The 24,986-nt window shown below is 31.2% G+C and overlaps 1 protein-coding gene across 7 annotated transcripts in view; it reads right to left on the reverse strand.

Moving 5' to 3' along the window:
* Positions 1 to 8,848: 8,848 nt before the first annotated feature.
* The window catches only part of MGAT4C (MGAT4 family member C), a 909,629-nt gene continuing 893,491 nt past the window's right edge, over positions 8,849 to 24,986 (reverse strand). For all 7 annotated transcript variants that reach the window (XM_050749432.1, XM_050749434.1, XM_050749433.1 and 4 more), the window contains 3 exons: positions 24,609 to 24,761; positions 19,046 to 19,193; positions 8,849 to 15,969 (listed from right to left, as the gene is read on the reverse strand). In XM_050749432.1, the coding sequence (XP_050605389.1) occupies positions 14,828 to 15,969; positions 19,046 to 19,193; positions 24,609 to 24,755 (1,437 nt within the window). In that variant the 5' untranslated portion in view covers positions 24,756 to 24,761 and the 3' untranslated portion in view covers positions 8,849 to 14,827. The remainder of the gene's footprint in view (positions 15,970 to 19,045; positions 19,194 to 24,608; positions 24,762 to 24,986) is intronic.

Below are 24,986 nucleotides of genomic sequence, written 5' to 3' on the forward strand. Positions count from 1 at the left end.
ACACACACAGAGTTTGCTTATAAGCTCAGGAAGTTTAAAGATCCACTGAAGATTATTCTTGGGTTTGCCATGAATAATAAATACCAAGTCAAATACCTTTGAATTTGATTCTTAACAAATCTTTGTGGCTGAGAAACCATGAGACCTTGGCATGTCCCCAGAATGTAATTATCAATGAACAATAGTCATTGAAAAAATCTGAACAGATATTATTGAGGCTCAAGATTGTTTAATGGCACAGATAATGTAATTCAAATCATGATCCTAGGGCCGATGAAGCCTTGTTTTAACATGTAAGTGGGATGGGGCATGGGAGAGAGAAAACAAAATAATTATTTATGTTAAATCATACATAAACAGTAAAGCCAACACAATAAGTAAAATAAGAGAAAGTAGAATGCTGGGGAGGTCATATGTTTCAAATGAATGCATACACAAAAGAGTAAGCAACAGGATACATTAAGAATAAAATGGGAAAAAATCATATTGGGTAAGTAGTATCACCCCAAAGTGATAGCCAAAAGTACCTGTGTTTGCCTAGTTCTCAGATTATAACTATGATGATAATTAGATAAATCAAACAAGCAGAAAACAAAACTATAGAAAAAAAGTCAAAGTGACATAAAATAATTACTGGTGTTTCAATGGAAAAAAAAGCAACATCAGGATTTATCAAATATATGAAAAATTATGAAAGATTATAAAATGCCAATGATTAGATTATGTTATTATAAAGATGATATGAAGATATACTAAATGATATTCTTTTCATCTGTGGGTACTGCTAAAAAATTCTTTCACAGAAACTGTTGGATTTTGAAATAGTTTCATTCCAAAATATTTTCTCTATTTTGCAAAATTGTAAGATAAATGTATAGGATATTTTTCTCTGTGGTTACATAAGGATTTATTATCACATTGGCCAAAGAATACACAGAATGCTAGTTTTGAAGAAAATTTTAGAGATTTTAATACCAGGATGAAATAATAGTATCGTTCTATTTCAGGTTCTTAAGCAACATTTCTAAGACTAGAACCTTATCTTGAAAAATTATGCTTTTAAACGTAAGGGAATTCAGGTAAAGGAAATTGACTAGGTTGAGGCAAATACATCATGTTTACTGATAAAGTTAACATTATTTAAGGAAGGTAAGATATTCTTATTCTATATATATGCCAGAAAAATTTCTTCTCCTCTGAAAATTACAATTATTTTTGCCCAATATTGTAGCTTAGTTTTAAGTTTTTCTGTACTGTGTCTTCTGACAGTTCTGTGGTAAGGAAGAAATATTATAGGCAGCATTTTCTTTTTTCCTACAGAGTCTGCCATATGGAGAAGTAGAATGAGAGGCCACCTAGGTAACGTGATTTATTAAAACTTCTCCATCCCAAAATAGATATCCCATCTGTGGGCTAATGTCTGAAATTCCTATTACTAAACTCATTTTTATGTAAGATAGTGAGGCCCCAGAGAGTCCTCGAGAAACGTAAATAAACTATCACTGATCTCTCTTGGATTATGATGAAAACCATGGAATCTTTCTATTCTCTGTCAAATGTGGAGGTCATGGATCCTTCTTGGCACCTAAGGTTAAAAACTCATAGAATGTGCTTTAACTTCTGAGACGTTGAATCTTAAGAGGACACTATTTATAAAATTTATTGCTTGTAAGATTGGTTTGTTGCACTCTTACTGTTATGAAAATCATGAACTTGGAAATAAGGACACTGAACAATTGAACAAGACTACACTGAAAGGCAGAGAAGAAGTAATTATGAACAAATTGTGCCTTTCATGAAGTGATCAATTGAATTTGAAACAGAAATTTTCCTAGCTTCTAAATGATTGGAAATTTCAGCTTTGGCTTAACTTAAAAACTTAACATTGTCAATTCTGTCCAAGTCTCTGAGTCATGTACAGAATTCAAATTATTACATCATTTTTTCACTTATCTGTATTATTTCTTAATTTAAAAGTGGACAAATTTTTATACTATATCCTAATAATGATACGAGGTGACTTGTAGGACTCTGGATAGAAAGAGATGGGCTAGGATACAGAGGACGTTCCTTAAACAGTTGCCAAATAAATGGCATTAAAAAATGCATAAAAAGGTATGTTAAGTAATTAAAAGTGACAGGCATTATTTTCCTATTATGAGACATTTTATATTATGGTTATTCATTGTAATTACATCCAAAATAATTCATAAAACATTTATTTTTGTATTATTAAAAATCTAAACAATAATAACAAGATGGAGGGAAATGATACTATCTGATTTAATTATTAACTTGAAGGCCAGCTTCTACAACTTATTCTCATTTACCTTTATCTGATTTGGCCACAGTTTCTTATTGTCTCACATTTTGCTAAGCTTGTGGATGAAACTGCAGGTCTCTTTTTTTTTTAAGCTGGAATATAACTTTGTCACTCTATTTAATTATTACTCATCATCTACCTACTTTGAAACTTTGGAGGTTTTATTAAAATAATGAATATTTAATCAAAGTTGCCTCTTCATCATTTGTCAGTGAAAATATCAAACCTGACTGTTTTATTCTATCGTGCACTCTAATTACATAACCAAAATCTTTTTAAAAATTCTTACTTCTTTGAAAATATAGTTTTTTTGAATTCACAAACTTGCAGAATGATGAAAAAAGTTATTAGATCCTGAAGAAATAACATTGATTTGTCTTTTCTTATTCTATATCAGTTAGTAGTAAAATTGTGACCAAATCTGATAAATCTTTTGGTGTTGCAGGTTCAAAATATGTTAATTGAGAGTATTCAACTATAAATTGCTTTAATTAAGCAATGCTTGCCTCAGAACAAGTTTCATTTCATCTCATGAAAAAATGTTATTTTTTATATTAATCAGTGGAATGTTTAAAGAAAAAAACTGGTTATCTTGAAGCTATCAAATAATTATAAGAAATCTCTATACATTATGCTTTAAAATATATAAAACCCATCAATTCAAGCTTATTAGTTTCCATTTTCAGCAAGGTTTGTATGAGAAAATAAGTAATACAAATGAGCTTTCCAGAAAATCTGATTTTATGCAGATCCAATCTGAAAATCATGAGTCCAATATGAAACTGATCTCAAATTATTCTTTTGATGTGTTTCCATTTGTACAAAAAATGCCTCATTTTAGCTAGCAACAATGTGTAGAATATTATTTTAAATAAGACAGAGCATTAAAATAATGTATTTGTTGATCTCAAAAAGAATAGATGATCCGATTTTTTAAAAGTGATTTTAATTAAATGGACATGTTTCTCTTTAGCCAGATATGACTGAGAAATTTTGAGTTGGAATTGATATAGGGGAATCCTTGGAATTATGTGTGAATATGTGTGTGTGAATTATGTATGTATATTTACATAATTTACACTATTCATAGTCTTTGCTTTTCTTGACTTTCTTAAGTTTCTCTTAAGTTTCGTACACTTTTTATCTGTGTAATTACGTTATTTTCTTTGGGGAAATATATTGAGGCCTATATCAATAACCTGAAACCTTTTAAACACTTAGAGTAAGTCAATGTGCTTGTTCTGTTTCAGCTATCTGAAATTTAAAAATTTGGCAAATACATTTTTAAAGTACCCAGTTATTGGAAGAAGAAAAACAAATAAATTGGTGATTTTGATCATATGGACTATGACTAAATGAGACAAGGCATACGTGCTGACTTTTGAAGGATTTATGAAAAAAAGCCCACTAAGGAAAACTGATAGTTTTTCTCCTTCTTTCTTGAATACATTTACTTAATTTTATGGAAAGAGGAAAGTAGTTCAGCTTATGAACACCAGTGGGTTGAAGGCAATGCTGTTTATATTCTTGAATTTAAATATCTACAAATATGTCATCATTAGATTTTATGTGTTAAAAAGTGGATTTATAGTCTCTAATTAATAAGGTACAAATGTCAAGACTCAGGAAAACAGATCACTTACGTAGTTCTCCAAAAATGAGAGTCCCAGATTCAGTAGGAAGGCATGCAGAGTTTCTCTATAAATCCAACAAAGCCATAAAAATTGACTGGAATTTTTATTTTTCAGTACAGCAATAATAGTATTGAAATACCTAAAAAGGGCAGGAAGCAACACAGAATAACCTACACTTGTCATCATGTTTTCTCTATAATCTTTTCAAACTGGGTAAATGAGAAGTTTTGCAATTTTACTGTGATACAGTCTTTCTTAGTTCCTCTGTGGTTATCAAATCTGTCTGCACATTAGAATCACTTAGGAAGAATTTTAAAAGTATGCTGATGCCTGGAAACTCCAGAACAATTATGATAACTCTGAGCATGGAGCTCAGGAATGGGTGAAATTCTTCCCCAGAGATATTAATGAACAGCCAGACTTAAAAACTAGTAATTTAGACAAATGTGAGCAGAGGTTAATAATGTTGAGATGAACTGGGCTTAAGATTTTACTAACAAGGTCAGAGTTTTGATGCATCACTTAACTCAAACTTTGAGATTCTTCATCATTGAAGTAGCAATAATAGTAGTCATTTCTATTTTAATACTTCACAGACTTGGAAGGATTTAATGCGGTGTTTCTAAAAGGACTGAATGCACAATCTGCATCAGTATTATCTAAAATACACTAAAAGTGCCAATTCTTAGATCTATCCAAGATTTACAGGGAAGAATTCAGTAGTCTGAAACACACATTTTAAGTACATTGAATAGGTGATTCTTTTGCATAATGACTTGTTATAATCATTACTTTAATAGGTAATGGAAATACCGATTAGGAGAGTACCAAATACATATTAAACACTCAGTACATGTAAGCTATAGGCCAATAAATACAACTCTGGGGTTTGCTGATGTTTTCCAACATCGGAAATAATAGCTGAAATTTAGAAACATAGTTAATCACACAAAAAATGTTGCATACATGTTGTCTAACTACCGATTTGGCATGTTTGGGGCTGGTGTTATGAAAGACTATTATGTGATTAACACAAAGTTATAATTTTTGGAATCTTTTAGTGTACCCAGAGCCCATGAGTTTTAATTTTCTTTTTGGAATAACAGAAATTAGGTTGCGTTTCAGTGAAATTACAGAAGCAAGTTTTTTAGATGTTCAAGTTTAAAAAATGAGAAAAAAATGTTTTATATGAAGAAACTACCAATTATTTAAATTCATTTTTCAGCTATTTAATGTTATTTTAATATAGTCATATCTTCCGTAAAATCCTATCTTAGACAAATGGGTTTTCAATAAATTATTATTATAGTTATGAGGCAATGTATAATAGTGATAAGGAACATAGATTTTGAATTACACAAACCTGAAATCCAGTCCTCTCTGTTTCATTTATCGGTTATGTGACCTTGGACAAGTTAGTAAAACCCTATTTTTCATACTCTCTTTAGCTTTGTTAATAGCTCTTACCTTATATGGTTGTTTATTAAATAAGATAGTGAAATGAACACGAAATCTTCACACAGTGTATCATAATGTCTCCAAAGATATTTATGTAGTAAGCATTGTTCTTGGCGCTGAGCCTACATTACGTGATCAGTAAATTAGAAGGAATTTGTTATATTTGTTTCCTTTCCTTGTTGCCCTAGATGCCTTTTCTCTGCACCTAGATAATTTAGTCTCACTCTGTGGCCTTTACCCTTCAATCAATATGGATTATTAATAAATTTAATTTTGTAATTCCTAAGGAAATATTAATTCATAAAGATTAATCGTCAAATGGAACTGAGTATCTTTGCCAAGTCACACAAATTGATTAAATTAGATTCATTTTTCCATTGATTTTGTTTATATAAATAGTAGCAAATTATTTATATTCTTATTTATTCTAGTAGATTGACAGGCAGTTTTATTAAGAAATGCATCAAATAGTAAATTTTGAATCATCTGGTAAAAATTGACAAAATTTAGTTTTATCTTGTGGTCTGGAAATATACCCTAAATTATTGTGTCGACTTAGTGAAGGCTGTTAAATTGATTATGAGCATAAGCACATTACTTATAGATCCCCTTATGCTCCCTTAAAACCTGTGAATGTTTAGTGTTATCCAACTATAACTCTTCTAAATATGTCTTGTAATTTTTAAGTTTGCATGAAAATAACTACCATCCTGAGTATACTCATTTCAATAAATTATTTGTCTTGAGCCTATTGTAAGAAATTTAGTAAGGTATTAATTGAATTTACTGTGATTAGACTATTACAAATTCACTTTACCATTCAGATATTATTTTGCTTTAAAGTCAAATAGAGGAACCTTAAAGAATCTAAATAAAAATAATTAATGTTTTTATTAAAGTTTATACAGCAAGATAATAAATTCACTAATCTGAAATGTTGACAAGGTATGTACAACTTGTTTCTTAAGTTACTAAAAATGTGTTTTCCTACCTACATAATATCTATCTCTAATTGCTTCTAACATGTGAGTAGCTAAAATTGCAAACTTAATCACATAAATAGTGAGATTAAAGTTAAAATGAAAAAGTGGCATGAGGACTATTGTTTGTGTTAAGTGAAATTGTACTTTGTAAAATTTCATATTATGAGAGCAATATGTAAATTTCATTGCAACAATAGTTATTCAATTTACTGATGAAAATCAGAAGAATGCTGTAAAATTAGTGTATTTGTAAGCTTAATTATTCATAATAAAATTGAACATTTATATAATATAATACATATATTCACAGGAATAAAATAGATATCAAAATAATTAAACAAATTTCACTTTCTTCTTATGAAATAAAATAATTTTTAAGGTAACTAATTTTAGTAGTGCATCAGATCGACACTATTGAGCACCCACTTATTTGGTGGTATACCGAGTGATAATATGTAGCTTTATCTACATTACATTGGTTTGGACAACTGAAAAATTTGCTAGGAAACAATTTTATTACAAACTATGTTGTTAACTTTTCAAAGATGATCAGTTTAGATTGCTTTAACTTGAAGGACACTTATATTTTGTATCACTTTTATAGCAAACACATGACTCATCATTGCCCAAATCAATTGCGCAAATCAATTCAAACATCTCATTATAATTCATCCCATGGCAGAAAATGTATTTATCCATTTAGTAAAATGGGTAACACAAGAGCTTCAGGTTTAATTTGAAATATTAACTTCATAAGAATAAACTTGACCTGTTTGTTCAAGTAAGTAAAAACACTAAATATGTACCGAAATTGTCTTTTGACTCTCGCAGGGAGTCAAATTTTGATTTGCTTGAATACAAGCAAGTCGAGCCATCTTAATTTGCAGTGCTGACAGGAAAGAAGAATTTGCTTGAGGCAAAATCGTGAAGTACAACTTTTCCTTTGCATCCTTTTACCTCATGTTTGTAACATTTCCCCTGTTGTTATTTTTACGCATCTGGATGCTCAGCAAGGCCTACTTACCATAGTAATTGAAAGAAGTACTCTGTCAATAGTCAGAATTGAATGAGAGATAGGTTGTTGGGAATATTCTGGGTGAATGTGTCTTTTCTACTTTGACTCTATGTACGACTGACTACAGTAACTCAGCAGAAAGTTAGAGGGTAGATACATACATTGGTTTATGGGTTTAACTGAAAGTATCCCCAACCATTACATTACAGACAATTCATATACACGTCTTAAAAATCTTCTTGACAATTTGTGACAAATTTTCTAAATGTTTTTCCAAAAATAGTTGGTTCTTGTAAGTGATGTTGGTCATGACTGATTACCAAATTATGGTGGGTAAAGATGCCACATGCAATAAAAAAAGTGTCTAATTATGTTTGTTTCAGAGCTTAAGAAATGTTAAGAAGAGAAGTTACAACTGCATTAATAGGATTTTAATTTTTATTCAAAATGGAAAACTTATGTACTTCTACACAGAGTTAAGCTTATAGATATTTTCATTTAGAGAAAAACTGTTCATTTTATTAGCAGATATCAAGTGCCCTTTTGAAAATTGAGACTGATTTCTAAATAAAAAAATGACTTTTTTGGAGGTTTAATTATTTTTAACATATTGCTTCTTTATTAAAAAGAAAGATATAATCCTTCAAGGTCATTCAATAGTAGTAATTGTTAAAGTGAGGGATATAGTTTACATTACCGAGTTTATTTTCTAAGGGTAGTGAATAACTCCTGACAACTACTGATATCATGTCAAGTGGTCCTTTAGTGACCAAAAATGCACAGTTGTAAGACTGCAAGTGTTACTTGTATTGAAAACCAGATTGCATTAAAGGATGGACAATTATGATAAAGGATCTGAGATAATTATTCTAACTTTTGGAACTATACTTTCACTCATTGATAAAGTAAGTAAACAATGTGGAATAACAAAGTTTAAGTGTGTCAGAAAATACATACATATGTTTAAAAGTGGGGAAAATTTTATCAATTATTAAAGATGGAAAAAATAGGACTACATCAAATAGTTAAACAAATGTGGGGTACTTTATGGGAAAAAAGAAGTATGTACTACTTTAAACATTTTCCAATTGAGAACATTTTCCAATTGAGAACAAGAGGCATGTACTACTTTAAATATTTTCCAATTGACAGATTATTATTCAATGAGAAACCCGACTCAGATGAAGTTACAATAAAAGTACTTTTTAAATATCTAGTTTCTAATAGAGTTAGAGCTTTATTGATTGAGATGTATGGAACTGCCACATATCTCTGTGCTATACTTTAGGTACTTTCATAATAAATGGTAAAGTGAGGGGAAGGGTGGAAAAGACAAATCTCTACATCTCTTCCAGAACTTTGAGTGCACTATAAATTAAATATTTAAAATATTTTTGCAATAGTTAGCTTTCAATTATGAACACTCTCACCTCTATTGCCTTATATATGCATTGACTTTGGGAATTTTTGTACATCAGAACTATAATTACCTGTATTTGGGCAGAATGACGTAGATTATGCCAGCTATTGTGGTTGAAGCTGTAGTAACTTACAGTACATTGAAATTACAGACTAAGCTTCTGAATATTGGTAATTCACTATTGTTGTGCACCCTTAAACAACTCTTAAGGTAATGTAAAGTAAATTAAATTCTACATATTAAATTTAACGTGTGTGTGCCTCATGGAAACTTTTATTTTATAGAAAAATATTGACTATCTTATTATTTCTTTGGCTCACCTACTTTAAGGAGATGGCTACTTAGGGTACTTTTAAATCCAATACTATGTGAAAATGTGATCATGCTATATTCTTAATGCAATGGTATCTCTATGGTCATATACAATTTACCTATCACTTTATCACATGATCAATTTAACTTTTGGGTAAATCTTCCAAGAGAGCATCTAGACAGAGTGAAATGAAAGCTGAAGCAACAGTCAAATCAAAAACTGCTTTCATCTCAAATCCATGTTTTTCAGAAAAGATATTCAGATCCAGTTATCTGGCAAATGGTCTCAAACATACATTTCAATTTCAATGTTAAAAGTAGGATATTAAACATCTCAGAAAATATTGGGATTATTGAAGCAAATTCTACCCTGGACTTGGAGTAAGCATGATGAACAGATTAATGAGGTAGAAGGGACTAGAACTTTGGGAAAGTGCAACCTTGTTATCTTAATATTTTTGTAGCTTAGAAAGAGAATGCTTTGCAGCTCATATTTTGATCTTTAAATGTTAAGGAATTCAAATAAAAACTATAAACCTGAAACTCTTAAAAGACAAATTCTGTTTTGAGAGAGATGGCCTCCTCTAGTAAACTTTTAAGAAATTCAAAGTATCTAAAAGGATGCACAAAGATCTCTAATGTGCTATGCTTTTCAGAGGATGTTATGTATAAAATATGTGAGGGAGAACATGAAAGCAAAAGTAAGTTCAGAAGAGGAACACAACCAGGAGGACAGTGTGTCAGAAAAATCAAAGAATAAGTGGAGGTGCAAAGGCTAAAAAATAATGGAAGTGGTGCCTATCCTTCTGTCTCTCTCTCTCACACACACAGACACACTTATACAACACATATACAAATACATACATGTATACATGCATATATATAATATATACACACATATTCACATAATATTCAAGTATATATACATATATACACACATATACATACACATATGTATATATACATACACACAGATTGAGAGATTAACCATATGTAGATACACACATGCACATATGCAATAATGAAATCATTTCATAGCATGCCAAAAATATAATAAAAGATATATCCTCTGGGATTAAAAAAAAGTTTAAAAGCAAACAAAAAATAAATGGCAATAACTAATCACATTGAATTTTGTTTTGGTCTTTTTCTTCCTAAAAAGAATAACCTCAATCTGAACAAAGAAATTCAAAGCAATGGAAAACTCAACAATTAAACTCAAAGTAGACTAGGAGATAAGATATCTGTTTCAAACATCACTGCCAAGGTAATTTATAGGTCAGTGCATTGATAACTTTTGCCAATGATAGAAAAGATGCCAGAGAGCCAGACCCTGGCATTAAAAAAATAAAAATAAAAAAAGTAAAATGATTCTGAAGACTGCATCTCTGAGCTTAAGGTAAATTCTAAACAAAATCTTGGAAATTAGAAAATGACTTTATGGTTCTTTGTTTTTCAATGTAAATGGATTGAGGTTTCTTAAAACAGAAATGAATATTATTATTTGTAATGAGAGCACTAGGAGCAATTTTGATATTTTTGAAAAGGTTTCTAGAGTGATAAATTAGAATGACAGGAATATATGTTGATTTTAGAAAAGTGTTTATATAATTCCACATGACATTCTCTAGACAAAATATAAAAAGGTAGGCTGAGTAACATTTTTAAAGGGCAGTAAATCTTATAATTGTTATTGATTAGGATGAAGGCCTCTGGTAATGTTTTCCAGGGTCATATTCTGTTACATATACATGACATGGATAAAAAGGAAACCAATATTTACTGCGTGCTTAGTTTATGTTATCTCAATTCCACCTCTACAAGGAGCTACAATGTAAAATTGCTACCTTTAAAAACCTACGAGGTAAAATTATTCCTATTCACAGATGTAGAAACTGAGTTTCAAGAAGGTTAAGTAAATTTCCTCATATCTGGAGGCTAGTAATGCAGAACTGGGTGTCAAAATCAAGTCTGCATGAACCTTCTGTTTTGTCTCCCATGAAGACAAAAGGCATGAATATAAAATTTGTTGAAACACAAAGTTGGGAAGGTGTAATAAGACATGGAATGACAGAAGCAAGATCTAGAAAGTTTGGGATCATGAATCAAAAGAAACAGGATAAAATTATCCTAAAATTAATATTAAATCCTACAAGAAACTCGTCCAAATCAGCTGAATTTGGACAAAATGGAAAATCATTTTATCAGTAGATCCAATAATAAATATTATAAAGTTTAAGTGTGAGCTCTGTTACTCAGTAGTATGGTACCATTACTCTATTGATGGATGTATTGCCAAGGAAAAGGAAGAGAATTACACGCTGTCTCCTTCAATTGTTATATGACACTGGATGTACTGTTTTCAGTGTTAATCATGGTATCATGTTCTTTGCCATAAACTTGTTGACAAATTGGCAAATATTGACAGGAAGTATGCTATTAGAGCATCTAAAAATATAGGTGCTTTCCCTACTGCATCATATATTATAATTTGCAAACGTTTGTTTCATTTATATACCATTATTATACAGAAAGGGTTTTCTATGATAGCATTATAAAAATTCCCAGAGAATACCGACCCAGTAAGAAATGGAATGTTCACAACTCATAGTATAGCTATATGAAAGAAATAGATCTAAACGACACGTTGGTTTCCAAATTATATTTTCATACCTGGAAAATATCTACTTTATAAATAGCACAAGGTTACAGTTTTCAAAGAGTAGGAAAAAGTTCTTGCATTAACATATTTTATGTATGTTTTTGTATCCACATTTGTGATTGCCACTAAAATGTGTATTTTTAAAAAATGTGTATTTTCTGAATTTCATTGTGCTTTTACAAGACACATTTTTCTTTGATGTTCATAAATGCTGAAAAGGCTCCCCTAAGGAGAATTTTAAGTGTAAGTAAGGTTTTTGGTCAGTTTAAATTATACAATTCTGAGGCATTATTTAAGGTACATACTATATTTTTTGTTTGAAATCTGTCAGCATTTTATTTGTATGGCAATTAAATGACTCAACCACTCATGTCTCAAATGCCAGTCTTTGTCAATTGTTATTTTTAACAAAGAAAATTATATACATATATGTGTTATATATGTATATAAATATATAAACTTACAGCAAAAATGTTGAAAAATAGCAAATAGATTGAGTATAGTTAAACCTAATAATTGTATTTTTGTTTCTATGACTCTGAGACAAGATTACTAGACCCTTATTCAAAGTTTCTAAATATAGGAAATAGAACATCGGACCATGCTAAAAAAATGGTTCAGATTTTCTTTTGAAAAAGAAGAGCTATTTTTCCTCTTGATCCCTAATGAAGAAGCTTTATTTGTCAAGGGGTTTTCCTTAGAAAATTGACCCAGTGTCAACTGTAAAGAAAGCACAGAAGATCCTAGGATGATTGACGGACTTATCCAAACACAGGTTTAGTAAAGAGAGGATATTAAGATAAAATGTGAAATGACCTCTCTGAGTCACATTTGTTTTCATAATTTCCTAGCAAACATCCAACTTCACTGCTACCCTCAGCAATCTTTTCTGAAACATTTTTAAGACTTTGATAGACACCAACAGCTGATCTTCAGAAAGTCATCCCCAGAAGAATATGTAAAATGTTACAACTCATTTCAGGGAGTCTGCCTAGCTCTTGATATTATATATCTTTGGCATACAGTTGTGTACCTTTTATCATTGACAGTGAAGAAAATAATGCCATTTGTAACTTCTGAGATATACACACAATGCTATCAACTAGCCAGTTAAAAAAGATAAGAAAAATAAAGAAAATAGAACATTTTTAGGGGTCTGGCAAGTATCCTCTAAATCAAGGTAAAGGTAATAGTTTAGTGGCAGTGTTCACATTTTCCTATGACTGTTAAGATTTAGATGCCTTACAAAATATTAATATTTAGACTTCTATGAAAGGTTCATTTTTCTTCTAACACTTTAGTAGCTGGATACAAAGAAAATATACAACAGCTGTTTATAAATGAAGAAAAAATTTCCATTTTTTATCCGAGTTTCTCATTTATTTGTAGAGAACGAATAAAATAAAAATATCCTAGTGTTGTTTGGGCCACAGCATACTAGTAAATCTTAAGGACTGTGTTTCAGTATGAAAAGGAAGAGCAGGAAGATTTTCTCATTCCTTCTTACTAGCAAAAGTCTAGCCTTCACACACACACCAACACACACACACTCACAAACACACAGAGTCATCTATATAAACATGTACTTGAGTTTCTTGAACATATATGAAGCACCTTCCATTTCCTTTTATAATAAACCCCTGTTTTTGCTGTTCACTAAAAAACAAAAAGGATGAAACAAGCTCAGGACATTCTGAAAACCAATGTCTTTAGGACACACTAAGGTGTCCTGAATTACTTTAATGGACACATTATAAAGACACACTCTCCAATCCCTATTAGGAAAAGTTTAGTCAAGTTTGCTTACTATTTGGGTGCATATACCAAAAAAGTATCGTTTAGGACATTATTTAGGATAATATTATTTATGCAAGAATTGTACCACCTATTTCCAGATGGTATAACTTATTATCTGAAAGTCACATAGCAAATAGAACACAGAAAGCATAAACTGTGTCAGGAGAAATCATACGAGAAAAAGAGCATTGTCTGGTTATCAGAATATCAGATCTCTCATTCTGGCCTTGCTAGGAAATAGATCTTTGATTCCAGAAAAGTCAATTACTTTCTATGGTCCTTTATAATATACCCATTTAAATTCCAAAAAAAGTATATGATAAATCGCAATAATTTCAATCACATGGATTTTAATACAAAATGTATAAAATCAATTTCCCAAAATTTTCTGCATATACTGAAAATGTCTGTACGAATGAGCTAACTACTATAGGCCTTCCCTAATTTATTCTATTAAATGTGGGTACTTAATGTAACCTGAAAATATTGAGCTTAACTATTCTTTTCTTTTTTTTTGCAAAAGGGAAACTAGAAAAAGATTGCTTCCCCCAGAAAATTTATCAACAATAGGTACTCAATTAAATGTTTTTAAACAATGAACAATGTCCCCTTTCATATAAATGGTCAGGGGAGAGATATTTTTAAGTCTTTTTTTTTTTCTTTTTCCATAGCCTCACTTACACAAAAAATATGTTGTAAAGACACCACTTCTATGAGGAGGTATTCATTGTAGATGTACAGAAGTCAATGGAAACCTAAGTTTACACACACAAAAAAACCAGATTATCATTCCACCCAACTGTATATTCCCACAGATGCTTAATAAAAGCTATCTGATGATATAATGAATTATCGATTCTTGAGGAAGTATATACAGTTGATGACTAATTTTCAAAAACCATCATCCAACAAACTAATTTGTTGATTTAAAATTTTTCATGTTACCCTTTTGACAATCAGTTGAAATTTAAAAACTAAAAGCATTTAAAAATATAAAGGAAAATAGCATTAGCTATAGACTTATATTCAACTTCAGACGTTAAAATAAATACAAGTGTGTATTAAGAATAAAATTATGTCAACAGTGTATAAATGAAAACTACCAATGTAATTAATGTTTCTTTTAACATATCCCATCCATTGCTTTCCCTCCAAATGACAACGGTAGCAAAAAAGGAAACAGGAAGACCTGTTTCAGAAACTGAACATACTGATGTAATTGGCTAAGAAGTCCAAATGCTAATACTCCTAATAATTAGCCATTCCTTTTGTGTTTTGGTGACATATATCCTCATACAATGTATATCAAATGGAATTTTTTGATTCACACCTGACATTTCAAAGTTTCCATTTTTGAATTCTCCTAGTCTTAAGTAAGTAGAACATTGTCTCCTTCGTTTGCTAGGCATAACGTTTTCCCCAACATCTAGTGCTCCATGATGCAAAATATCATTTTGTCGATCTTCTGTTCCAGTATTTACTTTAATTTTTTTAATTATAATTGGATTTTCAAATACAATCACAAAAACATCTCCTGTTGAAGGTGGTTTCCCCCAAAAGTACTCGTCAACACTACTGTAAGCCTTGCTTGCTTCATAATTTTCAAACACATTCATGTTGGTGTACAGACTTGCAGGGGGGTTATCAGGAATGTCAAATGACTCCTCTTCAAAATCATCATCCTTTAGCTTATTCTCTGTCCCTTTGTATGATGAATAATAGCCCATGTGCTGAAAGAGAGATGGTTTAAAACGGATCACATTTTTCTGAGCCAACAGACCCCGGAAATGAGTCAATAGCCAATCACAAGGCATTTCTTGATAAAACATTAATAAAAAATGTGCCAAACGTGGGAGATCATGAGAATGATAGAGTTTACCAATGTAGCCAAGCTTAGAGAATTCAAGAGTTACCCAGTAAGTTCCTTCTAGGGATGCAATGACTTTCTTGATGGCAGTTAAGAAATTTTTTGAACATCGAACATCATCTTCAAGCATTACATAATAGTCAGAAGTATTGGCACAAAAATTAAGCAGAAAAGCATAATCTACATTTTGCTTTGAACGAAATTTGACTCTATCTTCTGGATCATTGTAATTTCTTTTAAGGCCATCCAGGATTGGGTAATACTCCTCTGGGGCATGTATAACCATTAATCTTCCTGCAATAATATGGTGCGCAAATTTCTGTGTAATATCCTGGACCATGGCATCACGCCAGGAAGAATTAAAGTCTGCTAGGTGAACCACCACTGAAATTTCCTTCAGTTCTTCGTAACTGGACTGCTCAAAAATTGACTTAATTGTCTCAAGTAAATAGTTTCCTTTTTTTCGCTTTACTGAAGAAAGTCCAATTGTAAGATACCCTGCAAAAAGAATTCAGAAAGAGTACAAATGTTAACTAGAAATACAGAAAAAGAAAAAGAGAGAAGATATTTATTCCTTAGACTTGCTACTTATTATATATTAAGTAAATATAGTAAATGACTCTGCACAGAACATTTTATGATTAAAGTAATAAGCTAAATATATAAAGGCTGTAAGTGCTTGGTACATAATTTATATTTTCTATGAAAAATAAATAGCATCTTAAGCATAATAATGTATGAGTCCTATTACTGTGAACATTTATTGATGAAATTGTAAAACGAAATGGTTTTAAGTGTTCTGCAGCTTAATTATCCTTATATACGCCCACTAGAGAAGGTAGACATGTATTTAGATAGCATGCAAGTTCCTTTTAAAAATAAAGTAAATAAAATGCTTTTTCTCTTTTGCAAAAAGAGAAGAGTATTCACAGTTAAGGCTGACAAACTAGTTTCAAATGATACAAAATAAAAATAAGGGTAAGTCTTTCAATCATCTTTAAATTTTTTACAGAACACCTCACATATTTTCAGTTTTTTTTTTTTTTTTTGCTCTCATTATCTTGTACTAGACTTCATAATTGGACTTCACAATTTTATCCTGAAATGCACTTAGTATATTAATTAGAAAGCAAACAATATTATAAGACACATTCAAAAAACTTTAATGCTACATTGTTCCAAGACACAAGCATCACTTAAAAAAATTTTTGAAACACATTTTATAGTAATGTTGCTTGAATAAATTTTTATTCAGACATTTAAAATCTAAAATTAGGAATTAGATATATTTAGAGAATAAAATAAAACCCTGAGAAAAGACAGCTCGCCTCTGAGAAGGGTTAGAAGTCTTTCTATTGAAAAATTTTTTAAAGCTCATTCTCATATGAATCAGAATTGAGTAACATTTCTAAGCCACTATTTAGAAAATGGGGAAGTCTATATACAACAAGATCATTGTTTTAATACAGGCACCTGTATAATGTGGTTTGTATGATACTGAAAAAAGTCTCATTCAAAGAAAGAATTCTTACTAGTTCATCAGAGAGGTTGTGATTTACACATTTCATTTAAATACCTTGGCTTACAACTCAGACTTCTATTGAAACACAATATGTTATCTAGTACCGTTAAACTTGAAGCCACCAAACTTCATTAATAATAATAGTCAATGCTTATGAAATACTGTCTACATAAGAGGCAGGAGTTTGGGCATTTTATCTGTAATATGCATCTTAAATGTTCAAAATTGTCTTTTGGGGTAGGTTTGCTATTACCATCATTCTGCTTTACAGATGAGGACACTAGGTCATGGTGAGATGATGTGACTCATGCAAAGTGGTACACTTAGTAGGTGATGTTGTGTCAGGATTCAAACTGTCCCACTCTTTTATCCTCTGTGTTACATTGCTTCTGGTAGAAAGCAGTTGGCATGTGTGCCAATAAACATTGGTAAATTTAGCACGGGAAAGGGAAATCAGTAATGTTCAAGCCAAGGTGGTGTAACAGAGATGAAAAATGAATGGCAGTCTTAGACAATTAGAAAGAAGCCTAAGAACAGTAGACATTTCAAATGGTAGAATGAAAGGAAATGAGATCTAAAGAAATCTAAATTAATTTAACAATTTCCTCAACCTAGTGATAACAAATATGCTCACATAAACAAGTCTTAAAAGAGAGGCCAATTTTTGTGGTCTCCACATAATTTATTAAAATCATGATAGCACTATATTTTATTCTAAGATTCATGGTTTTTGTTTTTGTTTTTTTGAAATGGAGTCTCGCTCTGTCGCCCAGGCTGTAACGTAGTTCCACCTCCCAGGTTCAGGCGATTCTGGTGTTTCGGCCTCCTCAGCCTCCCGAGTAGCTGGAATTACAGGTGTACACGATCATGCCCAGCTAATTTTTGTATTTTTAGTAAAGAAGGGGTTTCACTATGTTGGCCAGGCTGGTCTTGAACTCCTGGCCTCAAGTGATTCACTTTCCTTGGCCTCCCAAAGTGCTGGGATTACAGGCATGAGCCACCTAAACCCAGCCTAAGATTTATATTTTACGCATTGAAACATTTAAAAATCAGGCTGCATACTGCAATCAATAGCGTTATCATTAAAATTGGTAGTGCTTATACTTTCTTAGTGGTATGCTAATTAGATAATGGTACTTTTTGTAAGCTATGGTGTGTTAGAAATGTAGTATGTCATTTCTTGGCTCCAAATATATATATATTTTTTTACCAGATTGTAGTGTGTTCAATAGTTTCCTCCAAAAATTCATGTCTACCTGGAATCTCAGAATGTAACTTTATTAGTAAATTTGATCTTTGCAGCTATAATTAGTTAAGGATCTTGAGATGCAATAATTCTGGATTTAGATGTGGACCCTAAAATCAGTAACTTGTGTCTTTATAAAAGAGGAAAAGACACAGAAAGACAAAGAGAAGACCACTGATGATGGAGGCAGGAATTGGAGTGATGCTGCAAAGCCAAAGATTACCAGAAGCGAAGCCACCAGAAGCTGAAAGAGGTGAGGATTCTCCCTTAGAATTTTTGGAGGGAGGAAGTGGGGCCCTGCCAGCACCTTGATTTCAACCTCTGGCTTCCAGAACCATGAGAGAATACATTGCTCTTTTTTTAAAGCCAGTCACTTTGTGGTAATTCGTTATGGCAGACCTAGGAAACTAAAACACTGAGTTTCATTAATTAAAAACTTGCGACAAGTCATAAAACCAAACTGTTAGAGGTTAGAAAACGTAGCAATATGAACATAGCAATTTTTAAAAGTTACCTTCTAAATTTTAAAGTAAATTGATTTTTTTCTAGTCACTCTATAACATCCTACAACAAAATCTCAAAAGACGCATGATTAGGCATTTTATTTAATTTTTTTGTTATTAAGGGTACTGGGTCAGTGAGTATAGTAGTTGGCAATTCATGAAGAAACACTGAAGTTTTCTCCAAATAATTTATTATATGAGTAAAGCCCTTAAGCCTTTTTACTATACATGCGAAACAAATTATTATTATTTTAATGCAAAATATTTTTTGTATTCTTTATTTAAATGTTTAAGGATACTTACGCTTTCTTTGTAAAGGTGTGGCAGCTAGGTAGCGATAGGTGACATTTATGGCTCCTGAGAAATTAGACAAATCCTTAAAAGTATGAACATAGCGTTCTGAATTCAGTTGATGTGTGGATGTTTCCCTTATAAGTTGTTTGTCTCCTTCCTAAATGCCAAGAAAGAGGCAAGAAAAATACATAAATAATAGATGGTCATGGATTAAATAAAGTTTCTTTTTTACACAATAAATGTATGACTATAATATATAGTATGCAGGGTTATATAAATCTCAATTACTGACATCATAAGCTATAGCTCATCATCACTCACCTCATTTTTTACCTGGAGGTTCTGCTCCAGTAGCTCTCTTGCCTATTTTACTGTATATACAATTACACTTGTTTTTCTACAGGACACATTAATAATGGCAATCTATTAAAAAAAAGAATTGCTACATGAAAACTCCCACTGCCATTATGCTACTTTTCAAATTTTTGACAATCATTTAGGGATCTCAAAATTGACAGTAACCTATTTTATAGTTTAATCTAAGGCTATTTCCTACCATATTGCCTGACTTACTCTTCTTCAAGCACTCTCAGATAAAAAGATCACAGTGTCTCCATGATTATGAAACTATAGGAATGATTAGGAAGATGCAGTAGTGGACATAATATTTGCATTTTGGATACTTTATTAAATAAGTCACTTATGTGGCTACTATCTATCTGTTGAGAAGAGCTAATTATGGGTGATATGGCAGTAATTTTTTTCATATGTCCTAAAGTAACCTCAAATAGGACACATTTGCACCAAATTAAGGTAACGTGTAGAGATCCAGGACTAATATTTCTCATGATAGTTTCTGTGTGTGTGTGTGTGAGAGAGATTCTATTGGATGTAATGCCCAATCATATTTTAGATCCACTTTATTTATTTGGTGTTGGATTTTGCATGTCATTAAATCTTCAGGAAGGTTTATAGTCAAGAAAACATATTCATATTCAGATTAAAATATGTCCTTTACCCATTAATTGCCCTTCTTTGATATAAGCTAAATGGTAAATTTTAATTATCTAATCATCATTTGATCAAGCCTTTATTAGTCATACACTATTAGGAAAATGACTGTTTGACTCGTATGTGATTTACTAGAATTGGTAGAATACGTTTGAGAACAACCTAATTAGAAAGAAATGTTTGTCTCTCTCTCTCTCTCTCTCTTTTTTTTTTTTCAAAATGTGCACTCTACTATGTGGTTTTATTCATTTATTTTAATCAATTTTTTTTTGAGATGGAGTCTGGATCTGTTGCCCAGGCTGGAGTGCAGTGGCATGATCTCGACTCACTGCAGCCTCTGCCTCCTGGGTTCAAGCCATTCTCCTGCCTCAGTCTCCCAAGTAGCTGGGATTACAGGCACACACCACAATGCCCAGCTAATTTTAGTATTTTTTAGTAGAGACTACGTTTCGTCATGTTGGCCAGGCTGGTCTCAATCTCCTGACCTCAAGTGATCCACTCACCTCGGCCTCCCAAAGTGCTGGGATTGTAGGTGTGAGCCAGTGCACCTGGCCTTATGTGGATTTATTTTATTCAGTATAGAAAGTCAAGCTAGGCATGTGCTAGCTATTAAGACTATAGAGAAAGTAAATGGATTAAATAACTTTGGTCCTGCTATTTTTTTTTTCCTGTGGTCAAAATGTTAACTAAAGCCTTGTTCTAAAAAATTAGACAAAGCTCAATATAAGTTTTACAATGAAAACATTCAATACTTCGCATCAATCTCAAGTGCCAGTGAAAAAGATGACTAACTGAAACTTTCAAATCTATGGCCAGACGTGACTATTCTTCGAATGAAAACTGAAAGTAGGGATCTTAACTAGAGGCTTCCAATATGGTCCTTACTAAATCAAGATTCATTCTGAATATCTTTTCTGTATATCCAGTTATGTTTATAAATCTAAATTGGGTATTTAATAGTGTATTTCTCTATTTTATACTGCCTCTGATAATTTGGACCAAGAAATACTTTAGTCCTTTATAAAGTTCACAATGTGTAAAAGTGTGACTTTGTGTGGCTTTTACACAATGCCGTGGGTAAAAGCCATAAATTTTCAAAGTACTTGAGATTAAACCTTAGATTCTAAATTACTTAGAAATATACTAATTGACTATCCACTGAATTCTGATTATTTTAAGTTCTTTATACATAAATATTTTCATTGGTGTCTACCTGCAAACCTATAAAACATCATTAAAGTTTAAAATAAACAAATTTAGAACTGCCAAAAAGTAACTATGACTCAGTTTAGTATCAATTATTTTAATAGTAATGTAGTGGTGTACATAATTAATAATGCCTGGAAGAAATTTCTATAAAAAGTACAGTACTTACAGCACTAAATTCATTTTACCATTCTGTTCTTAGTTGATGTTACATTCTAAAGTAGGTGCAGGATATTGAATATCTCTTTAAAAATTCTATCCTGAACACATAAAATCTAGAAATTTTGTGTTATAAGATGGAGTGCATTCAGCCTGATTTAAGGACATAACAGAATATAAAAAGAAATGGAACTTATATGAAATCACTTTATTAAATTCTCAAGAACAAGCTTTTTTCACTTTTCAGCATAAATAAATAATGCAACTTTTACCTGAGTCAGCCTTGTTGGCTGCTTTCCAGAGGCATCTACCTGAACAGTCAGGGTCTCCCTGGATACCTTCTTTCTGTAGCTACTATGCTGTAGTATATTTCTCAGTAATAAGACAAGGCTTTATGACAATCATTTTCTGGAAGGGAATGCAATTCAATGAACTAGCTACAGACTAAATATATACCCTTGTGGCTACTTTGAAGATGTTCACAGCCAAGAGGCTAAGTTGATTGGGCATGCAGCGTCTCTTCTACCTAGTTTGCCTTGTAACGGTGTTTGTCTCTTACACTAAGCACAGCTTCCTTTTTCACTTAAAGGCACATATATCTCTAATACATAAGCAAATAAGCTAAACTGCTAATATGCCTAGGGTTTCAGGCCACAAATGGATTTTCTAACAAAAAGAGGAGAATAGAATGTGTTAACTAACTCCAGAGACCTTGCTAGTTCTAACTATCCACCTGATATCTCCAAGTTAGAAGTATTATTTCCCAGTGTTTAAAAAGGAAGACAAAAAAGAAAGATTTACTAATGTCTGTGCTTAGCAAATTGCATATTTTTATTAGCAAATTGTGATAATCGGGAAGAAAGAAGAAAAATGAGTTCAGATAATTTTATGAAAAAATGAAATAAACACAGGTAAAAGATCAAAAGGGAGATGTGTTAAAAAGAAATTGAATTATATTCTTGGAGGAGGCCAGTTTCCCATGGATATTATTCAATTTTAGAAGAATAATTATAATGCACTTTAATATTAATCATTGAAAAAGTTTTCAATTTATAGTCTTGAAGCAAAATTCAGCTAAAATGCAATTTGGTTAAAAAACATCAGTCAGTAAATAGTAAATTGTTAAATAATAAAAATACTATCATCAAACGTAGAACAAGGGATGAGTGCTGGAATTTAGCAATCATTTTAACTCATTTTTTCCAACTTTTGTAAGTATTTTAAAATAATAACTTTTAAAAGCTAAGAAGCAATCTGTTTTCTGCACCTGGACTGATTTGCAAATTTGAGTAGATATATTCCTAATACAATCAGAGAAATTTCATTGAGAAAGTAGCTTTAGTGGAAGAGCTACTTCATTAAATCATACTATCTACATTTGATGGCTAGGACCAATGTTTAGATAGCACTGTAAAAATATGCAAAACAGGAATATAGCATTTTAGTTTCTAATTGACATATACTCTACTACTTCTTACTCATTTTACAGTGAATTTAAACAGGTTCTATTTCAAAAGACACAAGGGCGTTTTGCACATTCAATGGTCCTTTGGGTTTGTTGAAAGTGAAAGATTAAAATTGCACTGGAAACTGCCTTTTAAATTCAATGAGTCATTGAACATAGCAAGCCTCCAACCAATAACATGGGTTTGATTTACAAGATTTTATTTACTTCTACCTGTAGACACAGAATCAAATATATATTTTTATTATAAAATTGAATCATTAATCAAGAGAATCTCTAGTGAACTTGTGATCTTTCATTATCTTAAGAAAAAAATAGCAAGAACACATGGGCCTTGTTCTGTTGTCCTTATTATATCTCATATAACTAATAGGTTTTAAAAATATTCAAAAAAGCATAACGTTAGTATGTTTCTCCTATTTGCTAAGTTTGCCTAAATGATGCCTACTCAAATCCTGTTTAATCTTTGGTGATTTCAACCATTGTGCATCGAATGTGTAGAGAAACACGAAGGGTCCACAACATCAGAACCGCTATTTGAAGACAAAAAGCCTAGGCAAAGTCAAAATCTAGGATTCTGGCACAATTTCACCATCAAAGAACAGAGCTAAAGGATGCAAGATGTTTTACAGAGGACTTCTTAGGAATATCTGTACCAACCAAAAAATATGGTTGGATCATAGGATATAGCATAGTATCTGGCAAACAATAGTTAATAAATCATCTAAAGTTTTTTTTTTTTTTTTTTTTGGAAATACTCTGTCTCTTTTAAGACACTAATTTAAACTCTCAGCATTTTTGCATGTGAAAATCACTTTTTAGTTCCTGTTAGTTGTAAAGGTTTTGATTTCTGAAATATGTAAACTGTAATCAGGTTTTGATTTTCTGAAATCTATAAATATTAATAATAACATACAAATTAGGACAGGTATTTTAGGCTCCATTAAGATAGAAAAAGTGAATAGCAATAATGTCTATATTAATCTTATCAGACATGAAATGATGTGACAATAACAATAAGAAAAAAAGTCAAAACTAGCACATTAATCTTTCATAATTAGTCAGAAAAAGCCCTTTTGCATATTGTCATATTTTCCCTAAAAAAACGTATTCATATGTAATCACCTACCAATATTTGGCATCTCATTCTAACTACTGAATAATTTACACATCAATATCTTTATCTCTTGAGATCTTTTCAGTGGGTATAAATATAAAACAGAGTGGCCATCTAGGTCTATTCAAAATCCAAATAAGATATTACACATTGTAATAAAATATTACTTATACAAATAGCACAATTAAAAAGCATTGTTAATTAGACAATGGAATTTTGAAAATTTCAGTGATAATATAGAAAAGTAGAGGAAGCAAGGAGTAATACTTTCTAAGTAGATTTTGTTCATTCTATACATTTCAAATGGAAAACCCAAAATCTTAATGGTTCCACATAATATTAATTCTGCATAGTGATGATAGCTAACTTATTTGTAATTATATGTACACACTTGGAGCACAAACTAAACAGCATTAAAATATTGGAAAATAATTCAATACAAGTGTAATGTTGATGTATGGTTAATATAAAAAATAGACAATATACATGTTATAATTTTGCTCAAACTAAGTCTTCTCCAATAGCTTGAGACTGAAGTTAGGTTACAGTGGGACTATTTCTTGTTTGACTTATGCCTTATTTTGAAGAAAAGACAATTAACCTCCAAAACTTACCAGAACATAGCTATCTTCAATGTACAAGTTCATAAAAAGGAGAAAAATGACAAGAACTCCCAAGAATGACACTGTAGAACGTTTTCGCAGGCATCTCATTTTATCAAGTATTTCAAAAATATGTTTCATTTGATGAAATTTAAACATTCTCTTCTGTGGAAAAGAGGCACAGAATTACTAGCAGTTGGTTTTGGATGAAAATATTTCTTTATCAGATATATAAAAGTCAGGTCCTTGTAAAATCTTATCTTTCAAATATTTGAATTAAAATTCTGTTCCCAATTTCAAACATAAGTTTGGCACAGATCATTAATTAATCTGTAAACATAAGATCAATGCAGTGGTTTATATTAATGTGAGTAAATAAAAATTAAAAGC

Source organism: Macaca thibetana, chromosome 11 (genome assembly GCF_024542745.1).
Source record: "Macaca thibetana thibetana isolate TM-01 chromosome 11, ASM2454274v1, whole genome shotgun sequence".
Taxonomy (NCBI): domain Eukaryota; kingdom Metazoa; phylum Chordata; class Mammalia; order Primates; family Cercopithecidae; genus Macaca; species Macaca thibetana.